A 16,853-nucleotide genomic window follows, 5' to 3' on the forward strand; every position below is an offset into this window, starting at 1 on the left:
GAGAGGGGGCGGGGGCACCCGGGAGCGGGACTCGGAGGCGGGAGCCGAGGGGGCGCGCCGGCCGGTGGAGAAGGGAGCGGAGACGGGTGGGGATGAGGGGGGAGCTTGGAAGGGGGTGGGAAGGGATCGGAGGAGCCTAGAAGGTGAAGCCCGAGCTAGAGGGGGTCGAAGGGGGCGGAGGAGGCCAAGGCCCAGACCCTCGACGGAGGGGCGGGGGACCAGGGTGACCTGGGGGAGGGGCCTCGCGCGGTGGGTCTACGGAAGGGGTCTAGGGGCCCCGGTAGGCCGGGGTGGGCGAGGCGGGGGAGTGGCCGGGCAGGGCCAGGAGGTGGGTACCGCGACCGAGCCCTTGGCCTGGGAGCGCGGGGAAGCGGGTTTGGGCTGGGGTGGGGGGGGGGGTGTCTGCTGGCGGGGGCTGGGGGGCGCATCCTCCTAAGTCTGCTATCTGGGACGGGGCACCGGGGACCTGGGCGTAACCCAATTTGGCGTCGCCCGGGGCAACGCTCCCCACCTTACCCCCACCCCTCACCGCACACCCGGGCCCGGAGCCCGGCGCCCGGCCAAGGACGTCCGGGGCGCCCCCGCCCCCTCCCGCGGCCCCGGCCCCGGCCCCGCAGCTCCCCCCAAAACCCCGGGTTCTCGACCCCCTTACCTGCCTGGCGGGGCTGCTGAGTCCCGGTCGGCGGCGCCCGCGGCCCCTCCCCCCTCCCCCCCACCCCCCACCCCCCCGGAGACGGGGGACCCTCAGGCCATGCCCCACCGCCCCGGAGGGCGAGCGGGCCGGGGAGGGGGCGGGCGGGGGCCGGGGGGGAGGGCGGGGGGGCCGAGGACCTCACCCCCCCCGCGGGCCGGGCCTGGCCATCCGCAGAGCGCCCCCCCTTCTGCCGCGGCCGCCGCGCCCCTCGGAGCTAGCCCGCCCCCGGCTCGGTCCGGCCGGCTCCGGGCGCCGCGTCTCCGCCTGTTCTTCCTCCTCCTCTTCCTCAGGCCGCCGCCGCCGCCGCCCGCTCCGCGCCTCCTCTGCCTCCCTTCTCGCTCTCTCGCTCTCACCGTCTCTCCCTCACCCTGTCTCTCTCTCTCCCTCCCTCCCTCTCTCCTTCCCTCCCCTCCCTCCGCCCTCTCCCCTCCCTCCGGAGCCGGTGGAGGAGACATCGCCCCTCCCCGCGCCCCCAAACCTCGCCCATCCCCCCCCTCGCCGGCTCCACCCCCTCCCCCTGCCCTCCCCCACCACTCCCCGTAGCCACCAGCTAGCCCAAGCCGGCTCTACCCCTGCTTGCCCCCCTACCCGGACCTTGCGGCCCCGCCCCCCTAAGGGTTCGCTCCACACACACACCCCAGGACCGCCCCTTCCCAGAGCGTCTCCCACCCCCTCTACACACAGTAGGGCGCGATAAATATTTGTTGCTAGACTCTGCTCCTCCAAATTGGATGGTGAGAGCTATAGATTCCCGTCCTGTCCCTCCAAACACACACACACACACACACACACACACACACACACACACACACACGCACAAACATCTTCCCCCAAGGCACAGGTGCATAGAGTCACTAGCTGGCCCTGCACGTGCAGACGTTACCCATGCACACACTGTCCAGGACGTGCATGACCTAACCTCCCTGTGGGTACATCACCACAAACACACCGCACTACAACACGTACATGTCACACGCGCATGCCAGAGCATACATGCCGCACAGCATTTACCCACCCCTCCCCCAACAAGGGCACGCACCCAGGTGTGCATGCTCAGATCTCCAGCTCACACGAAACCCAGAAACGGAGACGCACAACCACGTGTGCCTGCGGCTCCACCACACTCACCCACCTCCGAATTCATCACACAGGTGTGCACACACCCATTTGGATGCACAACACCGTGCCCTGCCTCCCCTCCATAGTTATTGCTGACGTTTCTTGAGCACTTCCTGTGTGCCAGTCTCTGCTCTGGATTTACTCATCAACTTCTCACACCAATCCTATGGGCTATGCACTTTGACCATCCCCGTTCTCAGAGGGGGAAACTGGGGCACAGAGAGGCAAAGTCGCTTGGCGCCCAAGGTCACCCAGCTACAAAGAGGTGGCAGCAAGGATCAGGGGGGACAGGTAGGCTGGTTCGGTCTTTATGCCACTGTTGTTCACCACTAGGCACGCCACGGTTGTGTATTCGTCTTCATTATACACAGACATGCCCAAAGTCTCCTTGCAGCTCAGGTCTCTGGTGCCTGGGACATACCACAGACACAGGGCAGGTCCCTTAGGGTGAGAGTGTCCCCAAAGCCCAGGCTCCCACCCTTCTTCCAGCTCCGCCAGGGCTGCCAGCTGGGGCTCAGACACCTGCAGAGGGTGGTTCTAAGAAGCCTCTGGATGCATCTCCAGCTGTGGGCTCCAGGGTACCAGGGTAGGAGCCAGCCCAGCCCCAGGAGGCCCCGCTCTGGATGCATACCCACCAGCCCAGGTGGTGAGCATCTGGGCCCAGGGAGAGAACAGCTGTCCATGTTGGCAGCAGCAGCGAGAGAGGCTGTGTACCCCTCTACGGTTTACAAGGCCTTTCCTGGCTTGTGCATTATCTCTCGAGGCCTTTAGCTGCTAGTGAGGGCTCCCCAGGCCCCTAATGGGCACCCGAGAGGCCCAGGCTCTGAGGTGGTGAGCAGCCTGCCCGATGTCACACTGCCCTCTGCTTTCTTGGATTTCTTGGATTTCCCAGGCCCCTCCTGGGGCTCCCAGCAGCTGAGGGCAGATGCCCGGCCCTTGCGTAGAGCCAGAAGCCTTGGCTAGCAGCTGCCATGCTGGTGACCTCCAGCAGGTTGCCCCATCCCTTCTCGGAGCCTCAGTCTCCTCCCTTGAAGAGCGGGCCCTGCCATCCCTGGCTGGTGAGCCCCACATTCTCGCTGGCACAACAAGCCAGGCCCAGGCTGGGAAAGCCCTGAATGACTCACAGGTCTGGCACAGAGTGGGCACGGCATGGCCTCCTGTTTCCCGTGCCTCTCCAGCTTCTCTCCCACTGCCCTCATCACCACCCTGGCTGGCTATCACCCCTCAGTGCCCCCGTGCACCTGCCTCAGGGAACCCGGGGTGCCCCCAAAACACAGTGGTCAAGCCTTCAGTCTTCTGGCTAACCTGCTACCCTGCCAGGAATGGCTTTTTCCGTCCTTGCTAAGCAGACTGATTGAGCACCTACTATGTGCTAGCTCCAGGGATACAGCAATGAATACGTACCTACACTGCCTTTGTTGGCAGGAGACAGTCAACAGACAAGAAAACAAACAACAGGAGCCGGTCTTGATTATACCAAGAAGATAAAAAATGGGGCGTTAATTTGTGGAAGTGCAGCTCCTTGAGATAGGATAGTCGGGGAAGGCCTCAGATGAGCTGAGACCTCAGCAGGGAGAAGGAGCTGGGAGAGAACATGAGAGCGTCTAGAAGGAAAAGGCCAGTGTAAAAGCTCTGAGGGAGGAAGGAGCTTGGCATTCAGGAGATAGTGAAGAGGCCAGTGTGGCTGGATCCCCTAGGGGGCCCAGGGGGAGTGGGGGTGATGAGCTTACAGAGGTGTAAAGGGCCCATCCTTCCCAGCAACCCCCCCCCCCACACACACACACAAGGCTGGGCAGGCCAGGCTCTTGCCGGGTTTGGCTTCCCTCCTGCATATGATGGGAAGCTGGGGGAGCAGGGGAGTGGGGAGTGACGTGATCTGATTTACGGTTTGGAAGCATGGCTCTGGCTGCGGCAAGCGGCGTGGATTGGAGGGGCTCGGGAGAAGGGAGGTGGAGAGTCAGGAGGAGGCCACTGCAGTGGTCCAGGCGGGAGAAGAGGCCCTGGGCCGAATGCTCAGAGCTCCAGCGCCCAGCCTGCGTCTGTCTACTCCACCTCCTGGAGAAAGCTTCCTTCACCACCCCCACCCCCACCCTTCCACCTCCCTTCTGCCCCAACCCCCCACCTTGTGGGAAGGTCTGCACGTCTGGGAGCAGCTGGAGTCCCCAGCATCGCCCCACCCCGGGGCCTGGCCTGCAGGACGCTTCCGGGAAAGTACAGCAAACTGAATCCCAAAGCCCCACCCACTAGAGTTGCATACACAGCCTACATACATGCACGCTCTTCACCTGTGTCCCCGCAGACAGGCACACACGCTCATTTTCAGGTTGGGGCAAGGGCTCCTGGCCAGAATGGGAGATCTGAGGGCAGGAGGCGCCCTAGAGCCTGAGAACTGTGGGAAAGCCTCCTCTGGCAGAGTGTGTGGGCAATGGTGGCCACAGAGTAATAAAAACCTTATGGAGACCCTGCAGTCTCCTTGCTCCCGAGGAGTGGCCAGGGGGAGGAGTGGGGAGCAGGGCCAAGCCCCAACAACCCCCTGAGGGGGTCCCTCGGCAGAGGCTGTGTCCCCAGGATCCCTTGGAGAGCCGGCTCTATTCTCTTCTGGCCATCTGAGCTTTTGGCCATGGTGGAAGGAAAGAGCAGGGCGGAAGTGAGCTCTGGAAAGTGGGAAGAGGGGGGTATGTGGAGAGACCCAAGGCGGGATCCAGGCTTTGGAACGTTGGAGGTTTCCGGCCACAGAGGCAGGGCCTCGGGGGAGCCAAGAGAGGCGGGGAGAGACACACACAGAGGAGCAGAGACCAACGGACAGAAGAACAGACGGGCGGGCTGACAGAGACAAGAGCTGGGAGAGGGACCAGGGACTAGTGATCTGCACACACTCCAGTCCCAAGAGACATCCCCCCTCCCCAGAGACAACCCTTTGCGGCCTTGGGTGCTGTGGAGCCCAGCCTGATGCAGGCAGCCTGGCTGCTCGGGGCCCTGGTGGTCCCTCAGCTCCTGGGCATCAGCCATGGGGCTCGGGGAGCAGACAGGGAGTGGGAGGGGGGCTGGGGAGGCGCCCAGGAGGAGGAGCGGGAGAGGGAGGCCCTGATGCTGAAGGTGAGTTGCTTAGGACTCTGCCGGGGAACTGTGGGTGTGGGAGGGAGTGTATTCCAGGGTTAGGGAAATGGGCCAGGGAGAGAGATGGGGCAGGCTCAAAGGATGGGGATGATGGGTTCAGACAAGGGACTCAGGGGCAGAGAGCCAGCTTACTGCTGCAAAGGGGTGGCTGGAGTGTGTGGGCAGTGAGAATAGAGCTGGGCTCCTAACCATCCCTCCCCTGCCTCAGCATTTGCAGGAGGCCCTGGGGCTGCCCGCTGGGAGGGGGGACGAAAATCCTGAGGGAACCCCAGAAGGCAAAGGGACCTGGGGCACCGAGGAGGACGGTCAGGGGGAGGAGGAGGAGGAGGAAACAACGACAAACCCCACCACAGGCCCTAGCCCCTCTCCCACCCCTGAGGACACCGTCACATATATCCGTGAGTAATCATTAGCTCCATCCTGCCCCCAGGCCTCCGTGGTCATTTTCTCAAAAATGAACGGTCCTTTCAAGGCCCGGCACCTTTCAATTGCCCACCACCCCGCCGGTGCCCGTCCCCCCACGTCCCTGGGAGCTCCGGGTGTCCAGCCTTGCCTCCCAAGAGCCCAGGCCCACCGGCCCCTACATTCCAGGAATCCCGAGTACCCCCTACCCCAACTCCGTCCCCTGAAGCCCTAGTTCCCCCTGGTCCTTTGGTCCCTCAGCTCCGCCCTTCGGGCCCCGTCCAGCGTGTGCCCTGTCTGTCCGCAGTGGGCCGCCTGGCCGGCCTGGACGCAGGCCTGCACCAGCTGCACGTCCGTCTGCACGCGTTGGACACCCGCATGGTCGAGTTGACTAGGGGGCTGCGGCAGCTGCGGGAGGCGGCGGGCGACACCCGCGACGCCGTGCAAGCCCTGCAGGAGGCGCAGAGCCGCGCGGAGCGCGAGCATGGCCGCTTAGAGGGTGAGTCCGCACCGTGCGGGGCGGGGAAAGTGGGACGATGCGGGTCAAGTGGAGGACTGGTGGGAGGAGGGGGCCCGGAAACGTCTGAGGAGACGTGAGGACCTAAGGTATCCGGGGCGAGCGGGTTCCTAGAGACTTGGAGGTCACTTGTTGGCTTCTGCGGACCTTAGAGTAGCGGGGAGAGCGAATGCGGAGAGCTGGCGCGCAGAGGGGGAGGTACGCTCCTTACCGCGCGGTGAAGCGTACCCGTCTCGGGCCGCGCCACGCCCCCTACAGACAGATTCCAAAAGTCTGGCCCCACCCCCAGCCGTCCTAACTCTCCGCCTCCTTACTCCCGGCGGTTCTGACCCCGCCTCCTCCCGGCCCGGCCCCCGAGGCTCTAACCCCGCCTTCTCCCCGCCTCCGGAGCCCCTGACCCCGCCCCGTTCCCCCCTCAGGCTGCCTAAAGGGGCTGCGCCTCGGCCACAAGTGCTTCCTGCTCTCGCGCGACTTCGAGGCGCAGGCGGCGGCGCAGGCGCGCTGCGCGGCGCGGGGCGGGAGCCTGGCACAGCCGGCAGATCGCCAGCAGATGGAAGCGCTCACCCGCTACTTGCGCGCGACGCTTGCTCCCTACAACTGGCCGGTGTGGCTGGGCGTGCACGACCGGCGCGCCGAGGGACTCTACCTCTTCGAGAACGGCCAGCGCGTGTCCTTCTTCGCCTGGCACCGCGCGCCCAGTCCGGAGCCCGGCGCCGGGCCCAGCACCGCACCGCACCCGCTCAGCCCCAACCAGCCCAACGGCGGCACGCTCGAGAACTGCGTGGCGCAGGCCTCGGATGACGGCTCCTGGTGGGACCACGACTGCGAACGCCGCCTCTACTACGTCTGCGAGTACCCCTTCTAGCGGGGCCGGTCCTCGCCTCTCCGGTCCATCCCACCACTCGCCCTTTGGCTGGGCCGTTCATCCTTATAAAACGCCCTTCCCTCCCTCTCTCCCTGCCGGTGGATGGAAGCGTGTTCCCCCTGGCTGGGCGATCCCGGGGGGCCTTCCGCGGGGCCGAGAGCCCTGACTTTCCTGTGTCTTTTTTTGGGAGCGGCGGGCACCAGGCTGAGTCCGGCGCCAATAAAAACGTGTGGAATCTGACTTGAGCGGGCAGTGGAGGCACTTTTGGTCTTTAGCTCGTCAAGGGGCAAGCTGGGCAGGGCACGACCCTGGCCTTTGGATGCCCGTCCCGTTCTGCCTTTACAGGTATTGTTTGATCCCCAGAACCAGAATGATGGAGAACACATGTACATATGTGCGCACATCATCCGCTCCTGCACACGCAGCTGATGCCTCCACCCCCATCGGGTCCCACTCACAGCCTTTGGGACAACAGGGCCTGTCAATCATTGCCCAGGCCTTGGCCTTGGCCTTGGTCAAAGAGAGCTGGGAAATACAAAGGAGCTAAAGGTTCTGATGAGTCCTGCAGGAAAGAGCCCATTTAATTTTGTTTCAATAGAGTATCTCAAACTTGTTCCACCAGATGGAAGGTTCCTTAGCATCCTGTACTGTCAGGCCCTGCCCCACTCCCTGCCCCTTCCCCCAGCCCCAGGGGCAAGTGTTTAGAGGCAAACTTAGGAACCTATGCAGCCTGGAAACTGAGGCTCCCTCCCAATGTTTCCTTGCCTACTCCCTGCCTGTGTGGCCATAAGCCAGTCTCTTCTCTCTGAGCCTCAGTTTCCTCACCCACTGAACATGGGTACAATCATCTCTACCTTGTATTCGCCCTTGGGAGGTTCAGGTGAGCCCAGGAAAGTGAGCATTTGAAAAATGGTTGAATGTGCGTCACGTGCTTCCTTTGCCCCCCCCCCCCCCCTTTTCATACCTTTGTTCCCGGAGTCAGAACACTCGGGAGTGGGCCAGCTTGGGCATTGGCATTGAGGACAGCACTCTTTGAAGGCAGAGCCCTTGTTTTGGAGCCCCCCAGTGTCTTTCCCCCAACACTGGCAACATGGTCCTGACCCCGACATCATCATGGAGCCCAGGAACTGAACTGTGACACTGTTTGTCCTTCTGCCCTTCCCTCTCCTTCAGCCGTGGTACCACCAGCCTAAAATGTCACCATTGGATCCACCAGTGGGAGGAATGAGCCACCCCGGTCATTTCTCAGCCCCACAGCCCCTGTAGGAGTAACAGAATGGAGGGTGGTAGCAAGCTTGGGGGAAGGAGGCCCTGGTCAGGAAGGCTTCCATCAGAGGACCAAAAACGTTGCTCAGGATTCTTACCCTGGTGAACTTGTTTACTGGGGTCGGGGAGGGGTGGCAGGATGTCTTCTAGGCAACCAGAGGGCACATTAGGCAGACATTGATGGGTATCTGCTGTTGCCTGGAAGGGGGCCACTATTACAGACCTCATAACAGATGGGTGGACAGATCAATGGTTACCTGTCTGGATTCTGGAACCATACACCTCAGGTTCTAATCCTATTTGGGTACTTACCTACCAGGCAACTAAAGGGAGACACAACCTCGCTGTGCCTCGGTGTCCCCATCTGTACTTGGGGGGTAATAATATCTACCTCCTAAAATAGTGCTGAACACGAAGGCGTCCTTGCAACATCAGATCTGACTCACATGGCAATTTGAACCTCACCTTCACCTCTGCATCCTCTCTCTGGACACTGTTTTTGCATATGTACAGGTTCTTTGAAGAACTGGCTAATGTATCACCCTGAACAACCTGCTTCCCCCTTCCCCCAGGGTTAGGTGCCCCTTGTGATGTTCCATAACCGCTGAGTTCTCTTCTGACCCAAGCCCTGATCAGCCAGACCGGGAGTCTTGCTGGTCAGAGCTGGGTGTGACCAACTCTGTGCCCCCAGCATCCCCTGGCACAGGGAAGCCCTTTGCAGGAAGGGAAATGTCCCTGTGGAGCCATGTTGGGGACCCTGAGACGAATCCAATCTCCGCTTCTCTTCCCGGCCTTCCCCAGGCCAGGTCAGGAGCCTCCCCTGGGTTCCCACAGAGTCTGGGGCTTTCCTCATCACACCGTGCATTACTCTCTGTGCCACTGTCTCGTCGCTGTCATACTAAGCCCAGGGACGTAGTCTTGGGTGCCCACACAGAGGTCAAAGGTGGAGGGCATTTTGCAAGGACTGTTTAAGCATCAGATCAGCTCGCCTGTACGCTGCATTCTGGGCTGATTCCTGACTCAGGTCTGTTTATGGGAACCTTGCCCTCCCCCGCCCACCTCGGCAGAGAAGCCCTCTCAGGCCTGCCAAGGGGCCAGAGTTTGCCAGTGCCCCGTCCCTGGCTCTCTGCGGAGCACCTGCGGTTTGAGAGCTCAGAGCCGCGGACCAGAGAAGGCCTCAGCAGCTGCCTGGGATCGATGCGTGAAGAGATTCCGGGGAAGTGGCGGAGGAAGGGTTCACGGCCTGGGATGACCCAACCGGTGGAAGAAGAAGCGGGTCGATCACCGGTTTGCTAAGACTACAAATCCCAGGAGGCCGAGCGGCAGGCCCTCTACCTTCTCCTCAGAACCACGTTTCCCAGCAGCCACCGGCAACCCCATGCCAGTCCTCTCGAAAGCCCCGCCCCTTCCTCCCACGTGAGGCTCGCTTCTGTTTCCCAGAAAGCAGGACGACCACGCCCTTCGCAAGAAGGTCAGAGCTTGGCAGTCTTGGATCAGAGCCGACACCCACTTCTCCCCACCCTCCGGGCCTCGCCCCAAGGTGTTTTGGGAAATGTAGTCCCACATCAAAAGGAAGAAAAACCCGAAGCCACAGTCTGACATTCACTGAGGCTTAGACCGTAACCAGTGCTCAGATCGGTCCAAGAGTTTTTAAAAATACCGCTGAATCTCCACGGATAATTGGAAATTGATAAGAAGCATTTTTTTAAAACATAAGTGCATAGAAAGTATCAGAATGCATAGAAAATGGTAAGAAATATTTCTCAAAATTTGAGTGTCTTGACTATGTACTACTGAATTACAATATAAAATACAATATAAAAATGCTTCCTTGGCCTGGAAAAAAATTGCTAAATACTGGTCCATACTAATTTAGTTTCTCCGAAAACAGGAAAAAAAAAAAAAACCCACCCTTTTTATTAGGAAATACTCTCTAGCTTACAGATAACCTGCACAAATACAAATAGTATTTACCCAGATTTCTCTACTGTTAACAGTTTCCTCCATTGCTTTGGCTTTATCAGTATTTATCTATGTATCCATCCATGCATTCATCACCCACCCATCCTAACCCAATTACCAGGAACAAATCAAAGTCAGGTTTACTGACCTATTGCAGGGAAGGCCACATCCCACAGGAGAAGCTCTGATCAACTTATTGGATCCGGGGGAAGAGAAGAATTCGGGTGAAATTTAAGTGGAACTGTGTTTGCTTCAGAGCAAAGCAGGGATGTGTATAAATGAGTCAACAGTTATGGACTGCAAAGTGGACTAAGGATCTTGTTTCCTTGGAAACTACAAAGTTATATACGTGGCATGCTATGTCCAGAAACTCTATATAAAGCTCTACATCAGGGCTGGAAATTGGGGCTTCTTGTCTCTGTCAAAGTGACTTAGATCTTCCAGGAAGAATAAGATAAGTTTCATCTTTCTGGATATACTTTCTAATTTTTTTAAATGTTTATTTAATTTTGAGAGACGGGGGCGGGGAGGGGGAGGAGCAGAGAGAGAGGGAGACACAGCATCTGAAGCAGGCTCCAGGCTCTGAGCTGTCAGCAAAGCCTGACATGGGCCTCAAACTCACGAACTATGAGATCATGACCTGACCTGAGATCAGATGATTAACCGACTGAGTCACCCAGTCGCCCCAATCCTTCCGGATATACTTTCAAACAGCAAAGTTACTAAAAGCCTATGATTTTAAAGAACAAACTTTCTCAGGGAGTAAGACAGCAGAGTCGCTCACAAAGGGGGTGGTTAGGACACTTTACAGCTGCAGCATATCTCTGGGAGAAATGCTTCCTGTTAACTTTGCAGCTGGCCTTATCTGTGTGTACAGATAGATGGTGGACAGAGTTCTACAGTCCTCACTAGTTTTTGTTCTGAAGCATTTAAGTGTTAGTTACATGCATCGTTGCCCTTTACCCCTGATTACTTTGATGTGTATGTCCTTAGAGATGCTCTCTTATCCACAGTAATCAACCTCAAGAGATGTAACATTTGCTTAATACTTTTAATCTAATCTCCTTGTGATATTTCCATCTCATCAGTTGGTCCAAATGCTGACTTTCATAGCACTTTCCCCTTATGGTTCAGGATCCAGTCTGGGGTCAGGTACTGCATTTTGTTGTCACGTATCCTTGAATCTGGAACATTTCCATATTTATGATATTGACATTTTGGAAAAACAACCCCCGCCTTTTTTTTTTTTTTTTTTTTTTTTAAACAGAAGTTCCTCGCTTGAGTTTGCCTGATGTTCCCTTATGATGATTAGATTCAGGTCTGGGGTGCCTGGCTGGCTCAGTCAGTGGACTGTGCAACTCTTGATCTTGGGGTTGTGAGTGTGAGCCCCACATTCGGTGTAGAGATTACTTAAAATTAAAGGAAAAAATCTTAAAAAAATATGCAGGTTATACATTCTCCACCAGAATATATGAGGTGAGGTGTGTCCATTTTAGGGTCCATTGCAGAAAGCATGCAGAGCATAGAATAACTTATTTTATTATTATTATTATTATTTTTTGTAATGTTTATTTATTTTTGAGAGAATGAGAGAGAGAGAGAGAGAGAGAGAGAGAGAGAGAGAGAGACAGAGCTTGAGGAGGGAGGGGCAGAGAGAGAGGGAGACCCAGAATCCAAAATATGCTCCAGGCTCTGAGCTGTCAGCAGAAAGCCCATTGCAGGGCTCAAGCTCATGAAAACCATGAGACCATGACCTGGGCTGAAACCAAGAGTTAGACGCTTATCCGACTGAACCAACAAGGTGCCCCTAGATTTTTTTTTTCAGTTTTTAAATGTTTATTTTTTTTTGAGAGATAGAGACACAGAGCACAAGCGGGGGAGGGGCAGAGAGAGAGGGAGACAGAGTGTGAGTGGGGGAGGGGCAGAGAGAGAAGGGGAGACACAGAATCCAAGCAAGCTCCAGGCTCTGAGCCATCAGCACAGAGCCCCATGCAGGGCTCGAATTCACAAAACGTGAGATCATGACCTGAGCTGAATTCGGATGCTTACCGGACTGAGCCATCCAGACGCCCTAGAATGACTTCTTCTAAGTCATGTTTCTGGCCTCAGTGGTTCACTTGGAACACGACTGCCTCCTGGCTTCTACAGGCTTTTCTGTGGTAGCCCCATGTCTTCTTTCATTCCTTTGAACAACCTCTTCTCTCTTCCAGCCCCAAGCTACCACCTCTTCCTAAAATGCAGCAGTGCTTCTTTTCAAAGCATAGGGGATTGTCTGAGCCAGGCCAGTTGGCTGTGTGAGCTCGGGTTTTGGAAATTCCTGCAGGAGGCAAGTAACCTTGCCTTCTCCTTGTCTGTTAACACCGATTCCAAACACAACTGGACCTGGGGGTCTGACCCTGAGCAGTGATAGCTCCTGGCAGCCTTCCGGGCAGGAAGCCTTAACTGGGGTGGTTTTGGAAGATAGAGGAGGCAGGAAGTGGAACACCAGCTCTGCCTTAAAAATAATCTTTTGGGGGCGCCTGGGTGGCTCAGTCGGTTGGGCATCCGACTTCGGCTCAGGTCACGATCTCGCGGTCCATGAGTTCGAGCCCCACGTCGGGTTCTGTGCTGACTGCTCAGAGCCTGGAGCCTGTTTGAGATTCTGTGTCTCCCTCTCTTTCTGACACTCCCCCGTTCATGCTCTGTCTCTCTCTGTCTCAAAAATAAATAAACGTTAAAAAAAAAAAATCTTTTGGTGGGGGTGGGGGGGGGTGGCCTGGATGGCTCAGTCAGTTGAGCATCTGACTCTTGATTTCTGCTCAGGTCATGATCTCATGTTGGTAGGATCGAGCCCGGAGTCAGGCTCCGAGCTGAGCATGGAGCCTGCTTAGGATTCTCTCTCTCCCTCTCCCTTTGCCCGTCTCCCCCACTTTCTCTCCCTCTCTCTCTAAAATAAAATAAATTAGGGATTCCTGGGTGACTCAGTCAGTTAGGTGGCCGACTTCAGTTCAGGTCACCATCTCATGGCTCTTGAGCTCAAGCCCCACCTTGAGCCCTGGCCTGACAGCCTGGAACCTACTTGGGATTCTGTCTGTCTCTGTCTCTCTGTCTTTCTCTGCCCCTCCCCCCCACTTATGCTTCTTTCTCTCAAAATAAATAAACATTTTTTAAAAAAGTCTTTCTTTTTCTAAGAGCAATTTTAGGTTGACAGGAAGTTGAGAGGAAGGTACAGAGATTTCCCATATGCCCCTCCCCGCCCCCACCGTAGTCTCCTCCATCATCACCACCCCCACTAAGTAGTATATTTGCTATAATTGATGAACCTACATTGACACATCATTACCCCTCAAAGTTTTCCTTAAGGTTCACTCTTGGTATTGTACATTCTATGGGTTTGGACAAATGTATAAGGACATATCTTCACCATCATGGTATCATACAGTACTTTTGGGGAGTCACTTAAGAAATCCTTCCCTGCCCCCAGAGGTGAAGGACATTCTCTTGCGTTCTTAACATTTTCTCTCCCACATTAAAGTCTCCAATTCATCTGAAGTTGAGTTTTGTGAGGTGTGATGTAGAGATCCAATTTCAGTGTTTCCCCCTAAGGATAACCAATGATTTCAACAGCATTTGTTGAATAGTTACCCTTTCCCGATTCTCTGTGGTCCCTGCCCCATTATATTTTAGAATTTCGGGGTCTTTTATAGGGTTCTCTGTTCTGCCCATTGATTAATTTGTTTAAGCTTGCATCAAGCCCATCCTGTCTTGGGGCACTTGATTGGTTCCCTCAGAGGAGCATGGGACTCTTGATCTTGGGGTTGAGAGTTCGAGGCCCATCTCAGGTGTAGAGATTACGACAAAAAACAAATAAACTTAAAAAAAAGACCATCCTGTCTCAGTAACCATAGCTTTGTATAACATTTATAACAGTTCAAGGAACGGATCATTACAATTTTGTATAAACCCACCCAGAAATTAGAAAAAGAAGTCATGCTCCCTCATTTTATGAGGTAACACTGAAGAATGTGAACACAAAAAATAGTCAAGAACAGCATAAAGAAGGGAAATCGCCATTTATTTCTCTCATTAATCAAAAAATCCTATGTAGAATATCACCATAGGATATAATCAATATATAAAAACAATGACACTTGATGTATTTATGCCAGATATGCAGGGTTACTTAACATTAGAAACATTTATTAATTCTCCACATTAACCGATTAATGGAGGCAAACCAGGTGATGATTTCTACAGATGGAGAAAAAAGCATTTGATAAAAAACTTGACCCGCGAAATAATTTTTTCTACAATGAGCAAGCAATTTAATGCAAACTGTGGGAAAATATGCCATAAAGCAAATCCACAGAAGCGAGAGCAAAAGAAACAATTAAAGGGGGAGGGGCAGAAATCAATGGAATGAAAGGGGGAAGGAAAGTCTAACAAAACAAGAAGTTATTTTATTTAATTTATTTTTTTTAATTGACATCCAAGTTAGTTAGCATATAGTACAACAATGATTTCAGGAGTAGGTTCCTTAATGCCCCTTACCCATTTAGCCCATCCCCCTCCCACAACCCCTCCAGTAACCCTCTGTTTGTTCTTCATATTTATGAGTCTTTTATGTTTTGTCCCCCTCCCTGTTTTTATAGTATTTTTGCTTCCCTTCCCTTATGTTCATCTGTTTTGTCTCTTAAAGTCCTCCTATGAGTGAAGTCATAGGATAGTTGTCTTCTGACTGACTAATTTCGCTTAGCATAATACTCTCCAGTTCCATCCATGTAGTTGCAAATGGCAAGATTTCATTCTTTTTGATTGCCAAGTAATATTTCATGGTATTTATATACCACATCTTCTTTATCCATTCATCCATCGATGGACATTTGGGCTCTTTCCATACTTTGGCTGTTGTTGATAGAGCTGCTATAAACATGGGGGTGCATGCGTCCCTTCGAAACAGCACACCTGTATGTATCCCTTGGATAAATGCCTAGTAGTGCAATTGCTGGGTCGTAGGGTAGTTCTATTTTTAATTTTACGAGGAACCACCATACTGTTTTCCAGAGTGGCTGCACCAGCTTGCATTCTTACCAGCAGTGCCAAAGAGGTCCTCTTTCTCCGCATCCTCGCCAAGATCTGTTGTTGCCTGAGTTGTTCATGTGAGCCATTCTGACAGGTATGAGGTGGTATCTCATTGTGGTTCTGATTTGTATTTCCCTGATGATGAGTGACAAGAAGTTATTTTAATTTTTGAAAAAGTTACTAAGATCGATTGACGTTTGGCAAAACTGAAAAAGGAAAGAAAAAAAGACATAGGCTACAAATAAAATACAAATTGTGAGTGCAAGTAATTATATCCAGGACTGAAATACAAGAGGTAATTAGGGGTGCCTGTTTGGCTGTCAGAAGAGTGTGTGACTCTTGATCTCAGGGTCATGAGTTTGAAACCCACTTTGGGGATAGAGTTTACATAGAAATAAATAAGCTTAAAAAAAGTAATTAATAGTACTATGACTAACTATGGGCTAACATTTTAAAAAAATAAATACTAAAATAAATAAAGAAGTGAAAATGGGGCGCCTGGGTGGCTCAGTCGGTTAAGCATCTGACTCCCGATTTCACTTCAGGTCATGATCCCAGGATCATGGTACCGAGCCCTGCATCGGTCTCTGAGCTGAGTGTGGAGCCTGCTTAAGATTCTCTATCTCTCTCTGTCTCTCTGTCTCTCCCTCTCTCACCACCCCCCCCCCGCCCCTTCCACACTCTTTCTCTCTTTCTCTCAAAAAAATAATAATAATAGGGGCGCCTGGGTGGCGCAGTCGGTTAAGCGTCCGACTTCAGCCAGGTCACGATCTCGCGGTCCGTGAGTTCGAGCCCCGCGTCAGGCTCTGGGCTGATGGCTCAGAGCCTGGAGCCTGTTTCCGATTCTGTGTCTCCCTCTCTCTCTGACCCTCCCCCATTCATGCTCTGTCTCTCTCTGTCCCAAAAATAAATAAAAACGTTGAAAAAAAAATTAAAAAAAAAATAAAATAAAATAATAATAATAATAATAAAGGGGCACCTGGGAGGTTTAGTCAGTTAATTGTCTGACTTCAGGTCAAGTCATGATCTCCCACTTTGCCAGTCTGAGCCCCACATCAGGCTCTCTGCTGTCACTTCGGGGCCACTTCAGATCCCTCTCTTTCTGCTCCTCCCGACTTGCACGTTCTTGCTGTCTCTCTCAAAAATAAACATTAAATAATAATAATAAACAACTTAGATTAAATCATTAAATTAGTAAAAAAATGTAAAGTGCCAAAAGTTACCCAAATATCAAGAACTCAGTAAACCAATAAGTAATGAAATATATGAACTTATAGTCAAAGATTTCCATTCTCTCTCTCTCTCTCTCTCTCAAAAAAAAAATCCCCACAGACACAGATGGTCTTCTAGGCGGCTGATATCAAACATTCAAGAAATGCTTAATCCTTATCCTATACACATAATTCTGGAAAATAGAAATCATGTAGAATCTGACTAGTTCATTTTTGGAAGCTAATGCAATGCTGATTCCAAAACCAGTTAAGGAAACTGTACAAGAAAAGAAAATTATAAGTCCATTTCACTTGTGAATGTGGGTGCAAAAATTCGGCATCGCTTAATAGTCTACTAAATCCAACACTGTATCATAATTCATCATGATCAGGTGGGATGTGTCTCATTAACTAGCAAGGGTGGTTCAAAATTAAAAAGAAAACAATTATTTCAGGGGCGCCTGGGCAGCTCAGTCGGTTAAGTGTCTGACTTTGGCTCAGGTCATGATCTCACGGTTTGTGGGTTCAAGCCCTGCATCAGGCTCTGCGCTGACAGCTCAGAGCCTGGAGCCTGCTTCAGATTCTCTCTCTCTCAAAAATAAATAAACTTAAAAAAATTTAAAAAATCATTTCACTGTG

At 53.6% G+C, this 16,853-nt stretch overlaps 2 protein-coding genes and 1 long non-coding RNA gene across 3 annotated transcripts in view; 1 reads left to right on the top strand and 2 right to left on the bottom strand.

Moving 5' to 3' along the window:
* Window positions 1-740, bottom strand: part of SHANK1 (SH3 and multiple ankyrin repeat domains 1) — a 44,680-nt gene extending 43,940 nt beyond the window's left edge. The window contains 1 exon segment of the mRNA XM_086690546.1: window positions 653-740. The gene's annotated coding sequence lies outside the window, so the exon portion shown is untranslated.
* Window positions 741-4,546: 3,806 nt separating this feature from the next.
* CLEC11A (C-type lectin domain containing 11A) lies at window positions 4,547-6,954 on the top strand. Its single transcript, XM_086690548.1, has 4 exons — window positions 4,547-4,909; window positions 5,139-5,328; window positions 5,640-5,831; window positions 6,269-6,954. The coding sequence occupies exons 1-4, from the start codon at window positions 4,763-4,765 to the stop codon at window positions 6,712-6,714; spliced, it is 975 nt and encodes a 324-aa protein (XP_086546674.1). The 5' UTR covers window positions 4,547-4,762; the 3' UTR covers window positions 6,715-6,954.
* A 4,025-nt stretch (window positions 6,955-10,979) lies between these two features.
* Window positions 10,980-12,301, bottom strand: LOC147573764 (uncharacterized). Its single transcript, XR_015244585.1, has 2 exons — window positions 11,992-12,301; window positions 10,980-11,126 (listed from the first exon to the last, which is right to left on the bottom strand). It is a non-coding gene; the product is annotated as an uncharacterized LOC147573764 (long non-coding RNA).
* Window positions 12,302-16,853: the final 4,552 nt, after the last annotated feature.

This window comes from Puma concolor, chromosome E2 (assembly GCF_028749965.1).
Source record: "Puma concolor isolate L17-30 chromosome E2, mPumCon1.1.hap2, whole genome shotgun sequence".
In the NCBI taxonomy this organism is placed as follows: domain Eukaryota; kingdom Metazoa; phylum Chordata; class Mammalia; order Carnivora; family Felidae; genus Puma; species Puma concolor.